We start from the raw sequence: 21,091 nt of genomic DNA, 5'->3' as shown, positions 1-21,091 counted from the left end.
ATGTAGTAGGGGCCTATAAGTAAATTAAATATGGAAATTGGGGATTAGCCAACATTACTATGTTCTGAGGAGTGAACACATGCACTTTAGCACTAGTTAACTGTGGTAAAGTGCACAAAGTCCTAGGGCCAGCAAAAACGAGATCAGCAATAAAAAATGGATTAGAAAGGCAAACGGCTTGGGGGAAGACCATCCTAAGCCTGACCAGCCTAACAGTTGCTTGAGTAGGACTTCACACTTCTCAACCTATAACTCAATTTCTCACAGGCATACATTTCATCATGAGAAAATCCAAGCTACAACTTTTTTTCTCCATTCCTTCGGTGCATCATCAGTCCCTGGTCTCCTTTTGCATAAAACTAACCTCTTGAAACTGCAAGCAACTTCTTTAAGCTTTTTTATTTTCAAAGTTCTGTTTGTAAACGTCTACCAGTAGGGAGTACCAGTGTCATAAGGTAGGAGTAGGAAGAAGAATACAATTAGGTTGAGAGATAAAGAGTTCAATTTTCATAAACTGGAAGCCAGGGCCACCATCTTAGAAATGTTGTCATTGAATGTAAATATTTAGGTTTGCAAAACATTTTAGATTCAGTAACCTTTCATTATATTTTTGCTTTAATGTTTTTTCCTAAACCTTGAAAGACTGTATTTTGATTATTAGTCATTGCTACTGTAGTATCTTTGGGCTACTTTGCTCATGGCAGTGCAACCTCATAAATATTATCTAGGGTCACCATTTCTCGTCCTGTGGTGTTTGCTTTTGTATGCACTGTGAATAATGTAGTTGAGAAAAAGCTATCCATTTTTTTTAGCAACCAAGTTGCGTGAGGCTTGCTCCTCAGCTGGCTTAGCAAATTATTCTTCGTATAACGAACTTTACAATTAAGACTTTTGCAATCGTGCTCTGTATTGCACAATTGTGAAGTCGTGTCTCTGCGGCGATCATGCTTACTGATGCTAACGGATTCCGATAGTGGAATGCTAGTCATCAAGGAATCGCATACGCTAATGAGGGAATGCTGCAAGTACTTAAATAAATGCTTGCATTGAAAATCAGTTTTGCCCTTAACACTTTAACATGCCTTCCCACTAATTAATAGTGGCATTACAAGTATCAGGTCTGCCTTATGTTGCTCTGTTTAACAATTCATTTAGTGCTAAAGGTGTGTGAGATTGCAGTCCAATCGTAGGGTTGTGGTATCAGCAAATATGTTTTCATCTCTCCTCTCCCTATTAGATTACATTGGCATGGGCTTTGATGTTATTCACAGCAAAAAGTTGAAAGTAATTGTTCGAATGACTTACAAACACTAATAATATTATTTTCCAGTCCAAGACATACATGTGCAGCTGTCAAGGAGAGGCGTTGTGCTTTACTATAGACTTCGATATTGGATTCACCTGTTTTGACAGCAAAACAAAGGTAAGACTGAAGGAGAATCAGCAGAAAGTGTGAACTTAATTGCAATAACCGGCTGTTGGATTCACTGACACTATCCTACATGTTTTACAATAATGGGAATGCATTTTCCATAGTCTTGTCATGTTCGAATTTCAATCTCTGATTATCAATATTTCCCACTTTAATAATACACGTATATTTTGGGGGGTTTTAATTAGTAAAGCGTTTACATGGCAACAAAAATCTTTATTGCAGTTAGTAAGTGAAACACTGTGCTATGCCGTTTGTACTAAAAGGTGAGAAAAATATCTGTATATAAGTACCTAGGTGTTTAGGTAAAAGGTATTTTGCATTGTTAATAAACACTTTTTGCCTGTAGTAGGGATAGGTTATTGCAGTAGCTGTCTGCAGGTAAACATCACTTACAACTAAACTTTTACAACGCACTACCATTACAACGCGGTCATTACAACGCAAACTATTACAACGCATTGCGCTGGGGGCGCTCTAGGATAGGGAATAAGTTTAATTTACTATCCAACACCTTCCCTAGTGTCCACGGGGACTGGAGTTGGAATAGTAAATTAAACTATTCACTATCCAGCACCCAAAAGCACTATGCGTTGTAATGGTATGCGATGTAAAAACCGCGTTGTAAAGGCAGGCGTTGTAATAGCCTGAGTTGTAACGTCATACATCCCTATCTGCAACTTGCAGCTACATAACACTACAAATGCTGGGGTCGTATTCTGGAGCTAACTCATTCTTAACCCTCACCAAAGATTCTGGAAAGGTCAGCTCACCCACAGGTTATCGTGCCGTGCTTCATCACTGGTTACGTGATCCCACGATAGTGAGTAGATACCACCTTGGTGGACTCCAGCAAGGTAGCGTCAAAAATCTGTGGTGAACACCTGCTTTTTCATTTTCCTGAGGGCTTAAGAATCAGTTAGCCTCCGAATTGGATCCTTGCACTCATAGGAACATATGTACAAGCCCCTATCACCACGGGAACGTCACTTTATGTGACGTTCCCGTGGTGATAGGGGCCTTCCATAGGGCACCCTTTCAAGCTATGTTTAGCATGAAATGGGCGTGCAGTGGGTGTTGTGGTGGGCGTTCGACCGCAACACCTATTGTATTTGACGTTGCCACATATGTACAAGGGTGGTGTACATAGGAGGCAGCGCCAAAATTAAGACCAGGAAAATCCTGGTCTTAAGTTGGCGAAACGAGGAGAAATGCATTATTTCTCCTCGTTATTGATTTTCAGCACACATGGAAAAAGCAAAATGCATGGTTTGTTTATGTGCATGAAGGTGTCCCTTCCTGTATATAAACAAACCTTTTAAAAAAATACCATAAAGCAGCACACATAAACGTTACAAAATGGCATTTTAGGATTGTTTATGTGCAGGAAGGGACACCTTCCTATACATAACCAATCCTCCCCTGCACACAGACACCTGCGTTGGCGCTAAGTTGTTAAACTTAGCGCCATCGCAGGAGCTAACGCATGGCTGCACCAGATTCATGTAAATATGGTGCATCCTTGCATTTCCGAAGTGGCGGAGCTTGTAGTTAAGCCCAGAAGAATAAGGACACACTCTGCCACTTCATTGTACATATCCCCTCAGTGTGATATATGTTTAAGGGAGGTTTTGCATGGGTCCTAATTGTGCATGTATGCAGTGTGCAGCTAACAATGATGACTGATTAGAACTAGAAGGTTCAGGTTTTGTTTACATTTCATGAAAGGTAGTTGATTAAACATTGGACAAAGATAAAGCTGTGCAGAGTGGCTTGCGTCTGCCTTTATGAACATGAAAACCATATTTAATAGAAATCCGTGAAATATTTTCTATTTAATAGACTCCTGTGAAATCTGGGCTTTTATACCACTTCGTGTTGTTGAAAAAAAGCAAAGTACCAAAATATGTAAAATATAGTTAGATCGGTATTAAAGAGAATGGCAGCTGCCATATCTAGCTTCATGCTGCAGAAACATGTCGAAAATGTAAAGGAGCCCAGAGCATCCCCTACACCCTGTTCTCAATTTACAGGAATCTAGAGCTATTTTCACAACAGATTTGGGAATTTTTGTAAAGTGGTTTATTTGTTTTTCGAAATATTGTTGTAATAATAATTTGTCAGATGCATATCGAATGGTTACTCGTATACATAGTTAGAGGGTTTATCCTGAAATAAAAAGGAGCTTAGATATGAGCCTACTTTGAAAGTGTGGCAGGATCAGCTGCGGGTTTCTATAATATAAGTATCACTACGACAACTTTAAATAATACTGGGAAATACCATATATAAGTACAAAGTTTGAGTGAAGGAGTTATAAGGGAGGTTATGCACAGTAGAAATTTGGAAGTGCACGTTTTTTGATTGTTTATGGACTGCACGAGCCAGGCAGAGTGCACGATGTATTGCCAGATTTGAGAATTCAATTCAATTCAATTCAATAGATTTATATAGCGCGCTACATACCCAGAGGGTCTCAAGGCGCTTGAAGAGGGGTGGGGAATTACTTGTCAAATATCCACGTCTTGAGTTGCTTTCTGAATGCTAGGTGGTTCTGAGTAAGGCGAAGGTGAGTGGGAAGTGAGTTCCAAGTTTTAGCTGCTAGGTAGGAGAAGGATCTACCTCCCATGGTGGTTTTGTTGATGCGAGGTACAGTGGCAAGGGCTTGGTTGGAGGATCGTAGCTGGCGGGGGGGGGTGTAGAAGGATAGTCGTGTGTTGAGGCATTCAGGTCCGATTTCGTAGAGTGCTTTGTGTGCGTGGGTTAGGAGCCGGAAAGTAATTCTCTTATTGACGGGGAGCCAGTGGAGGTTTTTCAGGTGACCAGAGATGTGTTCTTTACGCGGGATGTCTAGTATGAGTCTGGCTGAAGCGTTCTGGATGCGTTGGAGTTTTTTCTGGAGTTTTGCGGTGGTACCGGCGTAGAGGGTGTTTCCGTAATCCAGTCGGCTCGTGACCAGAGCGTGGGTGACCGTTTTTCTAGTTTCGGTGGGGATCCAACGAAATGTTTTTTTGAGCATGCGAAGAATGTTGAAGCAAGATGAAGAAACGGAGTGTATACACTGATCTTGGTGGTGGGAGGCTTGTATTTCACATATGTGTAGGAAGGCAGAGATGGGTCAGTCAGTAGTGAATCAAGAGTGCGTTTAATCATAGTAATTTTTGAAGAAAAATGTGAGACAATATCTGTTGCTGAGCGTGTAGAATGTGTGATGGTTGTTGTTGGTGGTGGAGAGAGTAGATTGTTTATGTTGTGTGATAATTGTTCAGCAAGGTTGAAATTGATCGATACGATTGTGAAAGTAGTAAGATTTACTGTTGCTTAGACTATATGAAACAGTTTCTAATGGTAGTTTGTATTTGTTAGCTGTTCTCTGTTTTTTTAGACAACGTGTTTTTTAAGTGTGCAAGTGTTGTAATTGATCCATGTTTGGAGGTGAAATGCTGCTGGGGAGAAAAATGTATAGACGATCTGAGAACTGTGTCGATGGCACTTCTAAACAGGTAACATCAAAATCAAATCAAATTCACTTTATTTCGCTTACATAAGTAGCCATAAAAGCACATAAAACACTTCCCAAATATACACCCAGAAATCCATTACATTAAAATTCAATAAAAACATCAGCAGATACACAACACTGTTAAAAAGCAGACAGCAAACACTGCCACAAAGTGTCATAGTCAAAGGTAACCAGGTTGATTTAGTCCTCCTTAGGTCATTCCTTCTTCCATGTAAGGTAGAAGCTAATAAGATGTATTTATCCTCCTTCTTCCATATGAGAAAGTAACAAATAATTGCAAATATCAGATGGCATGAAATCTCATGTTGCAAAAGGTATATTGCCAATAATAATAGAAAGTAAGAAAAAAGATGAAAGCCACATGATCGGCCTACCATCCTCTCATAAATGGACAACAGTCAAAACAGGTCCTTCGAAGAGTTAGGTATTACAACCCACCCCAAAGGAACTCCTCTCATTAAAACATCAGTGATTTCCTTCTGCTAATACTACATTTGTAAAAGGAGCTAATGTTAATACAGTTAAATGGGGAAGTCGTAGAAAATAAACCAGGGATAATTCAGAGTTTCACATTCCCCCTCCCTAATAATGGACATTCGCGTATTAGTTGTGTTGCCAGCACAGGTAGTAGTTTCTCAATTCTCCTCAGTGGGAACCAAAAACCCTATTGTAGCCCTTGACTCTTACAGGGTAGTGAGGTGGAGCAGTCTAAGGCCTTCCCAAGGAAGGTGGCGTGGGCTAGGAATCGCCAATCATTGGCAGGCACAAATACATTCAATAAATGATTGTCCAGTAAGCACTTTTTCATCAGAAAAAGGAGAAGTACATTTATTAGGCACACATTACAATATAATACACAGTAATTTACGAATATATATTGGGAGATGGAACATACCATAGATTACATTGTGTAATCATTGGAGACCCCATAGAGGAATCTTTGTCATAGTTGCAATAATGATGGATCAATAAAACATATGCAGTCATCGTGAAAACCCAATGAAAATCTTTATCAGGAATAATCTTTGTGCTTGTGCATTTATTTTCTACATACCATATACAAACAGACAGGCTTTTCTCAGAGGCAGTTTGTAAAGCATTTCTACATGCATAGATACATACAGTAACACAGTGAAAATATGATATGGAACCGTTTTCTAAATTATATGAATAATTGAGGATGTGATCAAGTAGCAAATATTTTATAATAGATGAGGAGAGTTGCAGTATGAACTGGCTAGGATGTAGTTATTACATGATTAAATGTGTTTTTTTTATGCTCACTAAAATATGATTCTTAACTCTGATCTTTAGATCTCTTAGTAGCCTATGTATAGTTTATGTATAGTGGATTTAAAATGAGATCAATTTATATGTATTGTTGGCCAGGCTAACTCTCCAGATATGTAATTTTTGTGTAGGACTTATTACTATATTTATGTATATGTTGAAACGCCATGTGTCTGGAAAAGTGGAAATAAATTTTTTTTTAAAAACACAGTGAAAATACTACAAATGGACAACACACTAGTTTAGAAAAGTAAGCAACACTTTATCTAAACCAACAAGACTAAAAATAACAAAAATCCAACATACAATAGTGAACAAATTGTTACTGTGCATAATAACCTTTAAATTGCAGGAATAACATGAAAACACAGTTTCTCTGACTTAGTAGCTCCGTTAGGGGCAACCATGATACTAAACAAAATGGAGTCTAACTATTCTAGCCTACCGCGTCGGTACGGGTCAGCTAAAGCGTCGTCAGACTCAGAGACAGTGCGTTTCTTGTTCTGGCCAACGCCCTGATGCGAGTTGGTCAGGGCAACTGTTGCGGTTGTGATGTGAGATGGAAGCATTGCAGTGTCCTCACGGCTCGGTGTAGGCAGCAGCTCGTTGACAGTCGGTGAGACCAAGGCTTGTGTTCAGGGTGAGACAGTGCTCGATGTGGTGCTGGGAGGTCATAGTGCAGCGACAGAGCAGGTTGATGTTTGAGTCGGGTAGCGACAGAGTCGGTGACATCTGTGCAGCGTGTAGTGAAGCGGTGCGGAGTGCGGTGCCCACAGGACACGATGCAAGCAGCGGCTCGTTGACGGAGTCAGTGAGACCAGGGTTGCGTTGTGAAGCGGTTGTCTCTGCGGTGCCTTTAGGACACGGAGCCTGTGATGGACTCGGTGACGGAGCTGACTGCTCTTTTCTTCTGCGGCGACTGGAACCAGCAGAACCAGAGATGGTGCCCAGAAGGATGGTGAGGTCTTTGCTGTTCCTGAGACCTCTTGAACAGGGGGAAGCTCCACTTCAAGCCCTTGGAGATACTTTCTCAAGCAGGATGCACATACAGTTCCTCTCCTTGGCAGAAACAACCACTGCAGTCCAACCCCAGACAGCACACAGCAAAGGGGCAGTACTCCTGCTCAAGTTTCTCTAGCTCTTCTTCTTGACAGAGGTTCCTCTTGAAGTTCAAAAGTGATCTTAAGTTCTGGCATCTGGGCCCCACTTTGTATAGCACAAATTCCTTTGTTCTCTGGTGGCAGAAAAACTCTTTGCCCAGCCAAAACCAGTTCTGTCCTCTCTGGTGCCACTTCCTGGCAGGAGGTGGAGACAGCATTGTCTACAGCAGACCAGGCCCATTCAGGTGTGAAAGAAATCTCCTTCCCCTACTCGAACTGTAGCCCAGGTCAATTCAGCCCAGCCCTGATTCACCCTGGAAAGGCAGGACACACCTAACCAAGTGGCTGTCTGAACAAAATGCACATCCCCAGCCCCTATCACTCCAAATCCAGACAATACACAACCTAGCAGAGGCACACTGGATGGTTAGGCAAGAGAATACCTACTTTTTAAAAGTGGTATTTTCAAACCCAGAATGTAAAAATCACCCTCACTAACAGATACATCTTAACATTATGAGTTCAGGCATTTCAAACTTTCTTTTCCTATCTACTTCCCATGTGCAGTTATGCTTATAAGATTTTATGGGCAATCTCCCCATTCTATCCAATAGGATAGATAGCCTATTAATAGTGAAAAACTAAATTGGCAGTATTTCCCTATCAGGACAGGCCACAATTATCAGGGCATGCCCTACCTTTCACATACACTGCAGATTAGGGCCTAGAAAGTGGGTGTTCTTGCCAGGTCGACATGGCAGTACCAAACTGCGCACCAACACTCCAGTGGCAGATCTGAGTTACATTTGCAGGCTGTTTATGTGGGTGGCACAATCTACCACTGGATTCAAGATAGCCTGGCTGATGAGGATTATAATTCCGAAACCGGTCCCAGGATGCTTGCTCCCGGTCCAGGGAAGACATGACTTGGCAGTTCGGGCTGGACTGTTCCCATGAGGCACAGGGTCAGACTGATTTGCATATGGCCATGTCTGAACTGGGGTGGTGGAGTGAGCTAAAGAATAAGATGGATTAAACCCAGATCAGTTGACTGGGGGTGAGTGTTTTATTTGCTCAAGCACTCCATCCATCATCCCCTTTGGTATCGCTTTGCAGGCCCACTAGCAGCGTTTGATTTACAGGACCTGGGCACACACAGTGCTTTCTTCTAGGGACTGACTAGCAAATCAAATATGCCAATCATGGAATCACCAATCCATAACAACAATTTACAGGGAGCACTTGCACTTTGCCACTGAACAGCAGTGGCAACGTGCCCAAAGCATCTAGACCAGCAAAAACAATGTCCACCACACAGCAACATAACAGGAGGCAAAGGCAAAAATACAGGGTAAACCCATGCCAATGATTCCAGGTCTAACAGTTAGAATACCTACTAGAGGGCACCGCAATTAATCAACATTATAGACAAAAACATTGCAATGTAACCATATCATCAGCCCCTAGACAGAATTACAACACAAGCAATGTATTACAGATTTTAAAGGCTTTCAAAACCTTAAAAAATGTTACCATACACAAAGCCCTCAGAACCCAACCAACTTCAACCTGTAGAGCAAAAGCTCTAGCCATAGGGGAGGTTTTAAAATGCATTTAACAGTGAGGAGGGTGATAATTCTAGGGTCCTCCCCAACTTAGAGTGAGGACACAGAAGATGGCCTGCAAAGCAAGAGTTGGCAGTGGTCCCATCGTCTTAAGACTACTACAGTCTGAGTTATGGGCAAACATGCATCCTGAATAAAAGGGTTGCAAAGTATTATGGGACGAGTTTCCTACTTAAGTGAATATTATAGTAGCTGCTCTTCCACTGTACCATGGAGAGACGCAATGAGGTTTACCTTCGTTTTGCTTTGGAAAGCCAGCCTTGTGCCATGCTTTTTCAGGGTTTAATGGGAGGCCTGGACCCATTCGGGCCCCCCAGAGATTGATAAAGATGGAGGACAGCACAGGGAACCCACTACCGGCCCGTGTGCAGACAATACAACTGCGTGCTGCAACAAGAGCCGGCAGCCTTTCCTGGTGTCTTCCCGTTCCAGCAGGCAGATATGCACTCTTCCGTGGTCGCCTCCCACTCCCCCCAGACAGAGCAAGTGGGGAGAGATGACCAGCCAGGGGTGTAGTAGCACTCCCCATCCTCAGCATTCCAACATGGCAGCCTGCCACTCCCCCCAGACCAGGGTATGGGGAGCAGAGAGAACGGACCACGTGGGGGTGTGGTGTCCACATCCTTCTTAAAGAGGCTCAGCGATGGGGTCCTGGGCCCCTACCACCTTCAGCAGAGGGAGGGTGACAGCACCCCTAATCCTCACAATCTCTGGTAAGCACGACTGCGCTTTCCTATACCAGGGGGCACACAGCGGCCAGGAGATGGACTCCCAGCCCTCTTTAACATAAATCTGGCTGGCGGGGGGGGGGGCCAGGTGAGATGGAGACACAGGGCAGGGGCCTCATGTAGGCCTTCAAACCGACGTTGCTAAGGCAGCTTTATTGCAACATCCTCCTGGCCCTGGTCTACCCCAGGGGAATCTGATTAAATGGCGGTGGAGCCCTGCAAGGTACATGCGAGGAAGGGCCAAAGGCCAGCAGACTTTAAAAGGGCATTTATTGGGCCCTGTTGAGCTGATTTGGATGCTTCTGGGCTTGTTTTACTCCTGGTGGTAGGATCTATCCTCCAGGGACAGTTGCAAAAACCCTCCTCACCTCCAAAGTGGTGCAGTCTTCCAAAAACCAGGTCTTCCTGGTTTCTTGCACCAGTTCTCTGTTGTCCTTTTGTTGGTGGGCGCAGAAAAGTTCAGGGCTTCCCCCAACAAGTCCTTAGGTGAATAAAGGGGGCAGCCTCACAGGCTCTTGTGAAGACCCACTGGTCCTGGGGCTCATTGGACAGAGTCCTTGATACTGTTTATGGGATCAGGGGTTCCAGTTCTCCATAGCAATCCCAGGATACAGCATTGAAGTAGATGGAAAACTTGCAGACAGGAAAAAGTCTTTCCCTTGTGCAAGAGTTTATAAAAGGAAGTAGAAGGTTCCAGAAGACAGGCACCCCTAACCAATCCTAGGGTGCGACATCACCTCTCCACCCTTGTCCCAACCCTCCTGCACAGGACGCTGGGACAATACAAAATGGCATCATCAAGGAGCCACTGTGCACATCAGCTTCTGGATTCTCAGCTTCACCCCTCGCTGACATCACTGTCAGGGACTTGCGCACTAGAATTTCACAGGTGCCACCCCCACTGGGTTGGCTCCAGTGGTCTGGGCACTCTCCTTTGTTCAGTGGGCCTTGGCATGTCCTTCCCAGGTGCAGTGTGACAGCCAAGTGACTGATGCCAATGTTTCCGCCCTACCCCTTTCCTTTTCTGGTTCAGGGAGAAGTACTGCTAATTACTCCTTTTGTGTGAAGGCAGCCTTGGTTCCTGCTGCTGGAGAAAATTTAATTAATGGGGACAGTTGGGTGACACAAGAGCTGGGCTCTGATCCTGAGCTAAGCCAGGAAAATATGGAAACTCTGAATTACCCACAAGATGGATAGTTATAATTTTGGAAGTTACAAATTCGATTTCCCCATGCACTTTACACTCTAGTTCAAGAAGGCAATGGTCTTTGTAGGCCATGGGGAAGTGAAGCAAAATTCTAAGACATTTCCCTCCCTATGTGTAGAATGGAGTGTCACTATGGTTAAAACAGTAAATCACACAAACGTTCGCTAATAGTGTACACTAGCCACATGAGGCCTACCCCAGGTGAATATCTAACCCTGCAAAGTCCCCATTGCACCAGGTTGCCTGTGCATTATTATCAGACGTGCATGACAGTAGTCTCACCTGAGCAGCCCATACAGGTGCCTGCACACATGTTCCCATGCACCCAGCCAAGTTCCCCTTACCCTTGCTGCATTGCAGTGTAGTGTAGCTCCTATTTTCCCAATAGGCTCTGCGCATTGGAATAGTACCTACAGCAGTAAAGGCCTAGGCCAGACGTTAACTAGGTCTACTACTGTCGATACTAGACTTAATTTTTGGGTTTGCCAGCTAAGCTCAGAGTTCGCTAGAAACTTTCTCGAATGTTCAAGGAAGGAATTAACTCCCCTGATTAGACAAGAAGGGATTTAGTTTCTGACAACCATAGAACATGACAACTTTGCTCTCCCCTAATCAAGAGTCAATCTCGAGAGTCGTGTGAGCACAAGGCAATTATTTTACTCAGTCAGTACGTGCATTCTTAGTCTCATCAGAATGTAGAGAAAAGGAAGAGACGGGCGTGTTCAATAAAAAGGTGTTATTTATTGATCAGTCTCTTTTCTCGTACAAGAGAAATGGATCGATATTATTGCAATACTTATAGTTAAGTAAAGTGCATACATTAAAAGCAATAGTATAAAATAATACTGTAAAAACATTGATATGGTTTCTGAGCCATATGATGTTTAAAATGATTAAAATATATTTACATACACATATACATTTGACTAAACGTACTCAACTGGTGTTTCTAAATACGCCTACCCCGTGTACCTGACCTAAGTCTAATGCGTGGGCGGGAATAGAAAGTTACAGTTTAAGTTAAGTTTGTTTTTGTTAAGTGAATAACTAAAGAATTCTCTGTGAGGGGTTATTTAGTTCTGTACCTGGAATTTAGGATGAATGAGGAATGGTATCTCTTTCTCTGCTCTCGATATTCCAGGCTGCCTGCGAGGGCTGCCCAGAAACGCCGGTGCTGGGTCTCTCGGCTTGAGATAGCAGCGCGTCTCTCAGCGCGTCAGGAAGGCGGGGCTGCTGCCAGCGGGGTCTGCTTCTGCTCTCGGCTTCGGCAAGTATGGCTGCTCCGTCTTGTCACCACGCGTGTGTTTGCATAGGGCAAGGTCGGCAATATTTATACCTTAAAGGTGCCGAGATTGACGTAAGGATGGACATAGATACGTCAATAAAGATGTCATACGACTTGCTCGTTAGCACATTCTTTACTAAAGTTCTCTGTGAAATCAAAACAATGGCCGCACGGATTTTCCAGGTTGTCATAGGTTTGATTTGTTATGAGAACGTCGTATGCCTTATCAGGGGCTGGAGGAATGTCGCTTGTCTAATTAGATCTCAAGCGTTATGACCTAATCAGATAACACGTTCCTGTGCCGTAGTGTGACTGCGTCAGATAACGGTATCTGCATCATGGGGGATTTCTTGCCTCATGGGCTGACTGTTAGTTAACTTGATAGTTAGTTTAACCAGAATAGGGTCAGGAATAGGGGGACTGATTCAGAACCTATAGAAATACACGACACCCACTCCACGCTAACTATGGTCATATCTACTAATCTATGCATAGTATAACATAGTACAACATACTATAGAGTATAGTGTATACCTTACCACCCCAAAATACATAAATGCATTTCGAAATTTTCAAATATACTGAAAAATTGCAGTCATATATATTGTATGCACTTAAGCTATGAAATAAATGCAAAAGTAAACACGCATTTTTATGCATTATTGCTTATTGGTATATGAGAAATACACATGAAATGGCTCTTAATATGGCTATACAGAAAGGAAGTCCGAGACCATTTCATCACATAATAAAATATTTGTGAACCTACCAGCGGGCAGCTAAAGTCTATAAAGTATCTAAAAATAGAAATTTTAGTTCTCTAGGAATAGTTTCTTACTTTAAGCAGAAGATCAGTGTCCCGGGAAAAAATATGTAGAAAAATATTTTAAGGGGCATGCTGAAAAATTTGCTGTCCGTGAACTGGAGTGAAATTGTTCATGTGACTTTATTTTTAAAGTTGAAGGCCGAATTCAGGGAACGCCATGTGCGAGTTTACTCAAAAGTCTCTATTTCTGTTCTGGAGAGAACATCATATCATTCAGGCTTTCGAAAAAACTGTCAACAGCTTCATGGGAAAGTTCCACTAAGTCGGAAATAGGTGTAACCATGCATTCGTGCGCATGATTGTCTCCATTGACATTCTGATTCGCATTGCTGACAGAAGGTCGTACCTGTTCGATGCTGCTTTCATCTTGAACTTCACTACTCTTCAATCGCAGTGGTGAAGATTCCAGGAATGCCGTCATCAGGATTGGCAGCCTTTGAGGGCAGCACAAAGCGTGAACCTTGGTAGGAACCAACAGTGTATCTGCATCCACCGGCGCATCCGATTGTAGCGTCAGACAGGTGTCTAACACGCATTCTTCTCCGCATAGCAGACACCTTAGTACAGGTAAAACACACCTTTGCCACATTGGTCGAAATGATAGAAACCAAGTCATGTTTAGGTCTCTAAGCCGGGAGAGTCCCAGGATTTTTGATATCCGGTCCCGGTATCCAATGGCTAGGATCGTATCTTCAATTGTCGCGAGAGTTTGATCTGTGACATGGGTTGCCATAACGAAAAATAAGGACTAGGAATAGGATTCCTGCAATTAGTCCCAGGATCAGGGGAAGTCCGCCAAAAATCGAATGGACGAAATCTGGAAAAATACCCAGTATGGCTTTGAATGGTGTTAATGCCATCGAAAATACTTTCTTAAATACCCCTGAGATCCCATTGGTATCAGAAATATTTAAGATTTCGCTCAGGATTTCCGCGAAATGTACGGGGGAATTAGTTGATAATAATGTATGTATCTCTGCAGTCGTCCTTGCGACTTGTAGATCATATGTTTCTTTTGATGACGTGAGCCTTGTAGGCGTCTGAAGAAGCACTGTTTTCATTCTGCTTAAAGTATCTATTCGAATAGAAGTAATTTTCAAACTGGGCCATGCCCTTGCCTCCCTGTCTGGAAAGGAGCTGGGGAATAAAGAACGTCCACAGCACTTGACCTTCGCCGTTGTAGTTACTAGATAAGGAGTCCCGGGCATAAGACTGCAACATCTGCGGTCTACAATAAGAATGTAACTCCCATTATAGAGTCTTTGAAAGAATGGTTCTATTTCAGTTGCAGGTGCGCCTTGCTGGTGACATGAAAGGTTGTATGAATTCCCTTCACAGGCTCCATGCAAAATAATTCCGTTACACAGAAGCGTGCCGCTTAGTGACATAGCACAATTGTTGCCACTAAGAAACACTTTCTGTCCTTTATTACTGACACATGCATGTGAATAGGGCAGGTTCCAAGTTGTTTTAAGGTACCCCTTTCCCAATTTCTCGTACATGCCAGCCTGTATATATTTTTGGCAGTATTGAAACCTGAAGGTTGAGATTGGAATATTTATGATTCCGTGGATTATCCATTCACTGACAGGTCGTTCTGACATTGTCATTGGTAATCTTTCTAGTTTTTCAATGCTCAAGATTGTATAATCAGCACCCTTTTGCGCCATACCGATTTGTCTATCAGTAAGGTTAAAGATTTGGAATAGTGACGTTGTGTTGATTAAACGCCAAGGCACATAGCCTGAACGCAGATTTTGTAACGTCCAGCCAAGCTGTACAATGGAACGCAATTGTGACTGACCATGTTGTAATAACAGTAAGTCTTGCGATAATATATCGATTGCTGAAGACACAATGCTGTCCAATGAAAAAATTCTGGAGGACAGAGTCATTAACCCATTGTCCACTACAGAAAGTGATTTTTCCAAATTGATACGGTCAATTTCCCGTATTCTTTCTGCTGTCTCAATTTGAGTAACCTTCCAGGCCTCATTGTATGCTGCATATACAGAGGCTGCTATGAAACGCTTTTGACGCTGTTTGCGTGGTCCCATTATGAAATCACGCAAGTCAGCACCATCAGTAAGTAAAGTTAGGTGTTGCTTAATTTCAAGCAGTGTGGAAGTCTGTAGCCATTGAAGGCATAATTTGCCCACACTGTAGGTTGTTATTATCCCTGGGTGATGTCTTTGGGGATATCTAGGGTCTGGCCTGGTCATTTTGAAACCCTGTGTTTTATTCAGGAATCTATCTTGACAGTGATTTGTATCTGTGGGCCAGATCAACCATTGTTTCCAATCAGGATGTGTTCTGTTTTGGTTTAATATATGGTTTACGTCTATCTCTTCATCTGTATCAGAGTTATTGCTAAACATTGTTGGCTTTGGAATAGATGGTTTAATTACATCTTTGATTTTGGCTAAGCCAAGACAGGTGGTTTGTTGAACAGTGTCATTTAAAAATATCATTTGTTCTGGGATCATGCAGGCTCTAAACAAAGATTCTAAACCCTGTACATTCTTTTGTACCCCAAACACTTTTTTAAATCAACATTTTTGTCCCAATAATCAAATCCAAAAGTATTCATTTTTTCGAAGAATGAATCTGAATATATCAATTTTGTGTTGGTTATCATGGTTTTCATCCCTGTCTTGTTTGACAATTTAAAATAAAATGTTTCAGCATTACTTATGTTAAAACCTGAAAAATATGAATATTTGTCGTAAACGGTTCTAGAGCTTCCTTTTGGAGGTGTAGCACAATGTTCCCATTGATTGTAATTCAAAACATGTCTAGGTTGTGCAGATTTATGTAAAAAATGGTTACCATAATGGTTATAGCAATACATACTATCATAATTTGTAGAACCTTGCAAATAATCATGTTTTGTAAATTTAGCAGACATTACTAAGTCCGACATCATATTGTTGATGCTTTCGAAGTCCCAATCATCAGCAAATGAGTTTGGTTTTGCAAAATCACTCAAGGAGATCTTGATTTGGTGTGGATATTTCAGGATCTCGACCGGACCATAAATTTCATAGTCAGTGTTGTCCCAGGCTACCCCACCAGGTATAGGATTGGCTGTGAAGTTGGCTGAAGAAAGTTCTGAAGAAAGTTCTCTTTTCTCGACGTGTGAAGATGTGTGTGGTTTGAGGACCAAGTTGATGTTCTGACTTGCTGTGTCCATTTTAGCATATTTTCCCTCAATGAAGCGTCCCAAAGTAAATACCATGACGAGCCAAAGTATGAGGATAAATGCACCAAAACCCACCCAAAATTCAATCCAAGGAGAAATCAGATATGTTTCTTTCAGTTGTTTCAAAAGTTCCTTCGCTTTGTCTTTAAAGGATTTTGATGATGGCTGTGTCTTTGATTCACTCAGGCTTTCAGAGGAATCATCGAAGTTGATGAAGTAACCGGATGCAGTTCTGTCAATTGTTCCAATTGGTTCAGGATTTCTGTTTTTTGCATTTTCACTTGGTACTTCAGTATAGATCGGTGTGTCTCTGCTAAATGACTTTATTTGGGTTTTCAGAGGTCTGAGTTCTATTGCATTGTTGCATAGTCCTTCTTGTTCTTCTGCAGGCGTTTCGAATGTGATGAGCCTTTTTGTTAGGACCTCTGTACTGGTAGCAAACCTTGGTGTTCTGCTACTTATTGGGAGTCCACTTGGCCTACCGTTTGTTATCGGCCACATGTTGTGGTTTTACCAGGTCGATGGATACAACTCGGTTCTCCTTTTTACCAGCAAGTGGCGGTAGTACAACTGATCTTGTCCCGTTGGCAGACAAGACAGGAACTGCTTTTCTGTAAGAAGGCCCAAATTCCTTCTTTACCGCGATCTTCTCCCTGACTAGATCCCCGACTTTTGGAATCCAGACAGGTCTTGCTGGGACAGGTGGTGATTCTTCAGTGGTCGTTGGCTGTTGTTTCAACTGTATGTTGCTCAGGTCTTTTCTTGTTTTGTTTAAGTCCTGCAAAATAGCCAAACGGTCTTTGACATCAAAGGTTTTTTCTATTACCACTGAAGTCTGACTATCAAGGTCAGAGATCAACATCCTAGTTCCGAATAATAATTCGTACGGACTGAATCCCTTCAGAGAATTTCTTGGCAAGTTATTTAGACTACGTTGGACACTTATTAGATGTTTGACCCACCCAGCTCCCGAACCTAATATCCTTTCCATTATAGATTGCTTTCTGCCTTGGTTTTTTCTTTACACCATCCAGTACCCTCAGGAAGGAAGTGAGAAGATTCCCGCTGGGCTGTGCTCATTTGGCCATGTTTCCCCCCCAGGCTGAATTGCCTGAGTGAAAACAATGGTCGAACGTAGCATGCTCTTAGCGTATATGCCATTGAGACTCGCAAATCTTGTATAATAGTCCGGACGTCAGCCGAGTGCTGGTGATCTACATTATAAGTGGAAACTAGCCTGTATATGTTAATCGCAAGCCATTCTTTTTGCTGGTAATATTATCTGCCTTGATACGACGAGGTATTAAACTGCTTCTCTCCCCACTGCGATCTCTGTTGCAGTTTGGGCAGTTTTTTACAAACATGGTGTAGTGCAGGCTCATGCCTGGCCACCAGTACCGTGATTGTAATTCTTCCAGAGAATCTTTTAATTTAAGGTGTCTGTGACCCTCGCCCATGTGTGCGTCTGCGATTAACAAGTTTCTCCTGTCCATGTTTGGAATCACTCTATCCCCCACTCCAGGGATTCGAGCAAAAGGGACGGAGTTTGCATCGATTATGTATGTATAATTGAGTGGATAGTTGATCGGTAACGCTGAGCAGTCGCCTTTTGATGACGTTTTCACCGCCAGCATTGTTTCACCGTCAATGTATTTTAATGTACGCTTTTTTCGATCTACGGGAGCCGGTTTAGTGGCTGCCGCTGCGGCTGCTTCAGCCAATGAATTCCCTACAACGTGAACGCCATCACGTTGATGACTCAGTGAGTGAGTCACGTGAGTCTTTGGTAGTTCTTTTTTCAAAAGAGCTACTTGTTCCCAGAGCAGTCTCTGCTTTATTGGTGCATCTGTGTCATCTTTGTAACCGTTCTGAATCCATGTCTGCAAATCCTTGTTATATGCTTTGACGCAGTAATATGAATCTGACACTATAAGTGTCGGGAATTCGCAATCCGCATTATCTAGCGCCATTTTCAAAGCTATTATTTCAGTTTGTAGTTCTGAATTAGTTTCTACTGAGTGTGATTTTGTTAATAGAGGTCTTAGTTTACCTCCGCGCCACACTTCTTTTGTAATCTCACATGTGGGGTTGTATGCATGTTCTCCCCAAACGGAGGGTTGAGCATGTCCGTCTGTATAGATTACACAGGCGTAATGTCGTAGAGGCAGAATGTCGATTGGCAGAGGATACGTCTTTTCATATTTTAGATTTTTTAATTCTTCTAGTTCTGGATCAAAGAAGTAGTATACTTTGTCCATTGTGATTGAATTCACCCATTGTATCCATTCCGGATTCAATGTTGTTGTTGGTAAATTACACGGTGCTGTTAGTGCCTCAAAGGCTGATTCTGCTGTTCTGACTGTGATATGTCTACCGTCAGCTATGTCTTTTTCTCTAGCTATTGCGGTTTGAACTGCACGAATGATTTTTTCTGTATTACTGAATTTCTGTTCAGCTTCTGTGTACAAGTGTGATTTGAATGCAATTGGTACCTTTTCTCCTTTATTAGAGGTCAGGTATGTGAATCCGCATCTCCCTGGGATGACTCGAATCACAAGATTGCGTGTGTTATCACGTGTTTCTAATTTTGTTTTAATTAGCATGTCTGTTTGTAAGGATCTCAAAATTTCTGTGTGTGTTTGAGTCCAATTGGATCTTTTAAAGTCTGGTTTAATTAGATCATAAAGGGGTTTGACCCTTTCTGCGTAATTTGCAATGTATGTTCTTACGAAATTTAGGAAACCTAGAATCGACTGTAGGTTTTTTAGTGTTTTAGGAGCTTGGATTACGGCACATTTCTCTAGGAAATTGTCTGCCAGGCTTTTGCCTTCACTTGATAACTCATATCCTAAGAATAGGACCGTCAGATGGGCAATTCTGGACTTTTTGAAGTTGAATTTGTAACCCTCTGCAGCGAACCCAAGTATTATGGTGTTCACTCTTTTCAAGTGAGTATCCAAGTCATCATCTGTTAAGTAAATGTCATCGACATAAGATAATGCTTCATCATCATATAGTTGTAGTAATTCTGTTACTCTCGCTGAGAATACCCCCGGGCTGTTCTTGTACCCCTGGGCTAACCGACAGAATTGTTTTTGAGTGCCATTTACTGAGAATGCAGTTAAATATCTACTCTCCGGTGCTATGTTTTGACAAAAGAATCCATTGGAGATGTCCAAGGTAGTTTTGTATTTTTTGCGCACTATGTTATTCATTAGTGCAGCACTGTGTGAGTTTTGTACTGCAAAGGTTTTGCAACATGTGTTAAGGTGTCGGTAATCCAAAACTAGACGATATGAATTGTCTGGTTTGGAGACCGGAAACAAAGGATTGTTCATTTGTGAGGTGCAAGTTTCAATCACCCCCTGGTATTCTAGCTGATCTAGTATTTCATTTACTTGTTTTTTAGCTTCTTGCTTAATTGGGTACTGCCTTTGTGCAGTTGGTTGTGATTTTAACTGGATTTTGTGAGGAGGAGAATCCTCATCCCATCCTACATGATTTTTATATAAAGCAGGTGCTAAGGCCACTGCCCACTTTCTAGCAAGTGTATATTTTTTATGAATCGGTATTTGATTCGAGAAGGCAGGCATAATTACTTCTTCGCCATGAGGGCACTCCCTGACAAACTCTGGTGGCCAGTCTTTTTCAGCTAGAAGGATGTCATAGCCTTTGGAGAGGTTATCCCAAAATAGTCCCCTTATTTTCCTAGTCTTATCTCCCTCTATACGTAATGTTATCTCGTATATCTTGTGGGGCTTGCTAACTCTGGTGTCTGCAGTTTCCACTTGAAGGTATTCATTCGTGTCCACTGTCTCCAGATGATTCATAAGGACTTTGCGAGCTATGCTCACCTCTGCTGCGCTGTCTAGCATTGTCTGAGCCCATTCTCCGTTTTTCAGTTGTGTCCTCAGTATTCTCGGCATTTTTAACTACCTTGATACTGGCTACCTTCTTTTTTGGAAATTGTAATTTCTTTTTTAGCTGAGCAGGTTCCTTGTCTTTGGACTTGGCGTGCTCTTCTGATCGTCCTCTTCTTTCCGATTTCTGCGAGGAATTCTGAAAAGATTGAGAGGGACGTGTATCAATGTCTTGATATCTATCAGGTTTTTTAATATTATCCCTATTTCTAAGGTTATATCTATTCCCCGAGGGGTCACTCTGCGGTGACCTCTGTCTTTGGTTTGGAGATTTCTCTCTTCGCTTAGGAGACCTTCCTCGGGACTGGAATTTCTTTTCTTTAGGATTGGATTGTTTGTTTCCATCCCAGTTCTTTTTTGGTGAATTATTATTATTAAAAAATATTTTTTCTGGACTTGTAGTCAGTTGCGGTTTTACTGGTATTCCACCTAGACTATCTCTGCCTAGTTCTTCATAGGATTTTTCTATGATTCTGGCAATTTCAGCTGGTTGGTCTGCTATATCTGTCTCTTTTAACCTCTGGCGGATCGCCACGTTTGCTGCTTCACCTTTTATGTTGGCTAGTAATATAGCCGAGACCTGCTTGAAGTCTTTTAGTAATTTCATACCAAGAGTTAAAGCAGGTTCTGGACCGTATTCATCTTGAATTTGTTTTAGCACATCTGGTATTACCGAAATGGATGGCACACCGTGCGTTTTTGTGTAGATGGAAGCAAAGACTGTACCCCAAGTGTCACAGTCCTCAATGTGTGGTGCGATTCCCATTGGGAGACATATAGTCAGAATCCTGTGTTTTTCCAGCGGGGTGGTGTCAGGAAACACCGCCTCTATTTGGGTGATTTTCTGTGCCAACCAGAATGGTATTTGTTCCCGTTTAGCTGGAACTTTACCTAGGCAGGATTGGATGTTCTGTGGTGTAATTTTATTTGTGTTCCCCTGGTGAGGGGTCAGC

General features: G+C 42.3%; 1 protein-coding gene across 1 annotated transcript in view; it reads left to right on the top strand.

The window, feature by feature from the left end:
- SNTG2 (syntrophin gamma 2) overlaps positions 1 to 21,091 on the top strand; it is a 1,262,328-nt gene that overhangs the window by 1,140,114 nt on the left and 101,123 nt on the right. Inside the window, exon 15 of the mRNA XM_078647499.1 lies at positions 1,331 to 1,423. Coding sequence (XP_078503625.1) covers positions 1,331 to 1,423 — 93 coding nt within the window. The remainder of the gene's footprint in view (positions 1 to 1,330; positions 1,424 to 21,091) is intronic.

This window comes from Lissotriton helveticus, chromosome 6, assembly GCF_964261635.1.
Source record: "Lissotriton helveticus chromosome 6, aLisHel1.1, whole genome shotgun sequence".
NCBI lineage: Eukaryota > Metazoa > Chordata > Amphibia > Caudata > Salamandridae > Lissotriton > Lissotriton helveticus.
The sequence above is the reverse complement of the archived record's forward strand: the minus strand, read 5'-3'. Positions and strand labels throughout refer to the sequence as shown.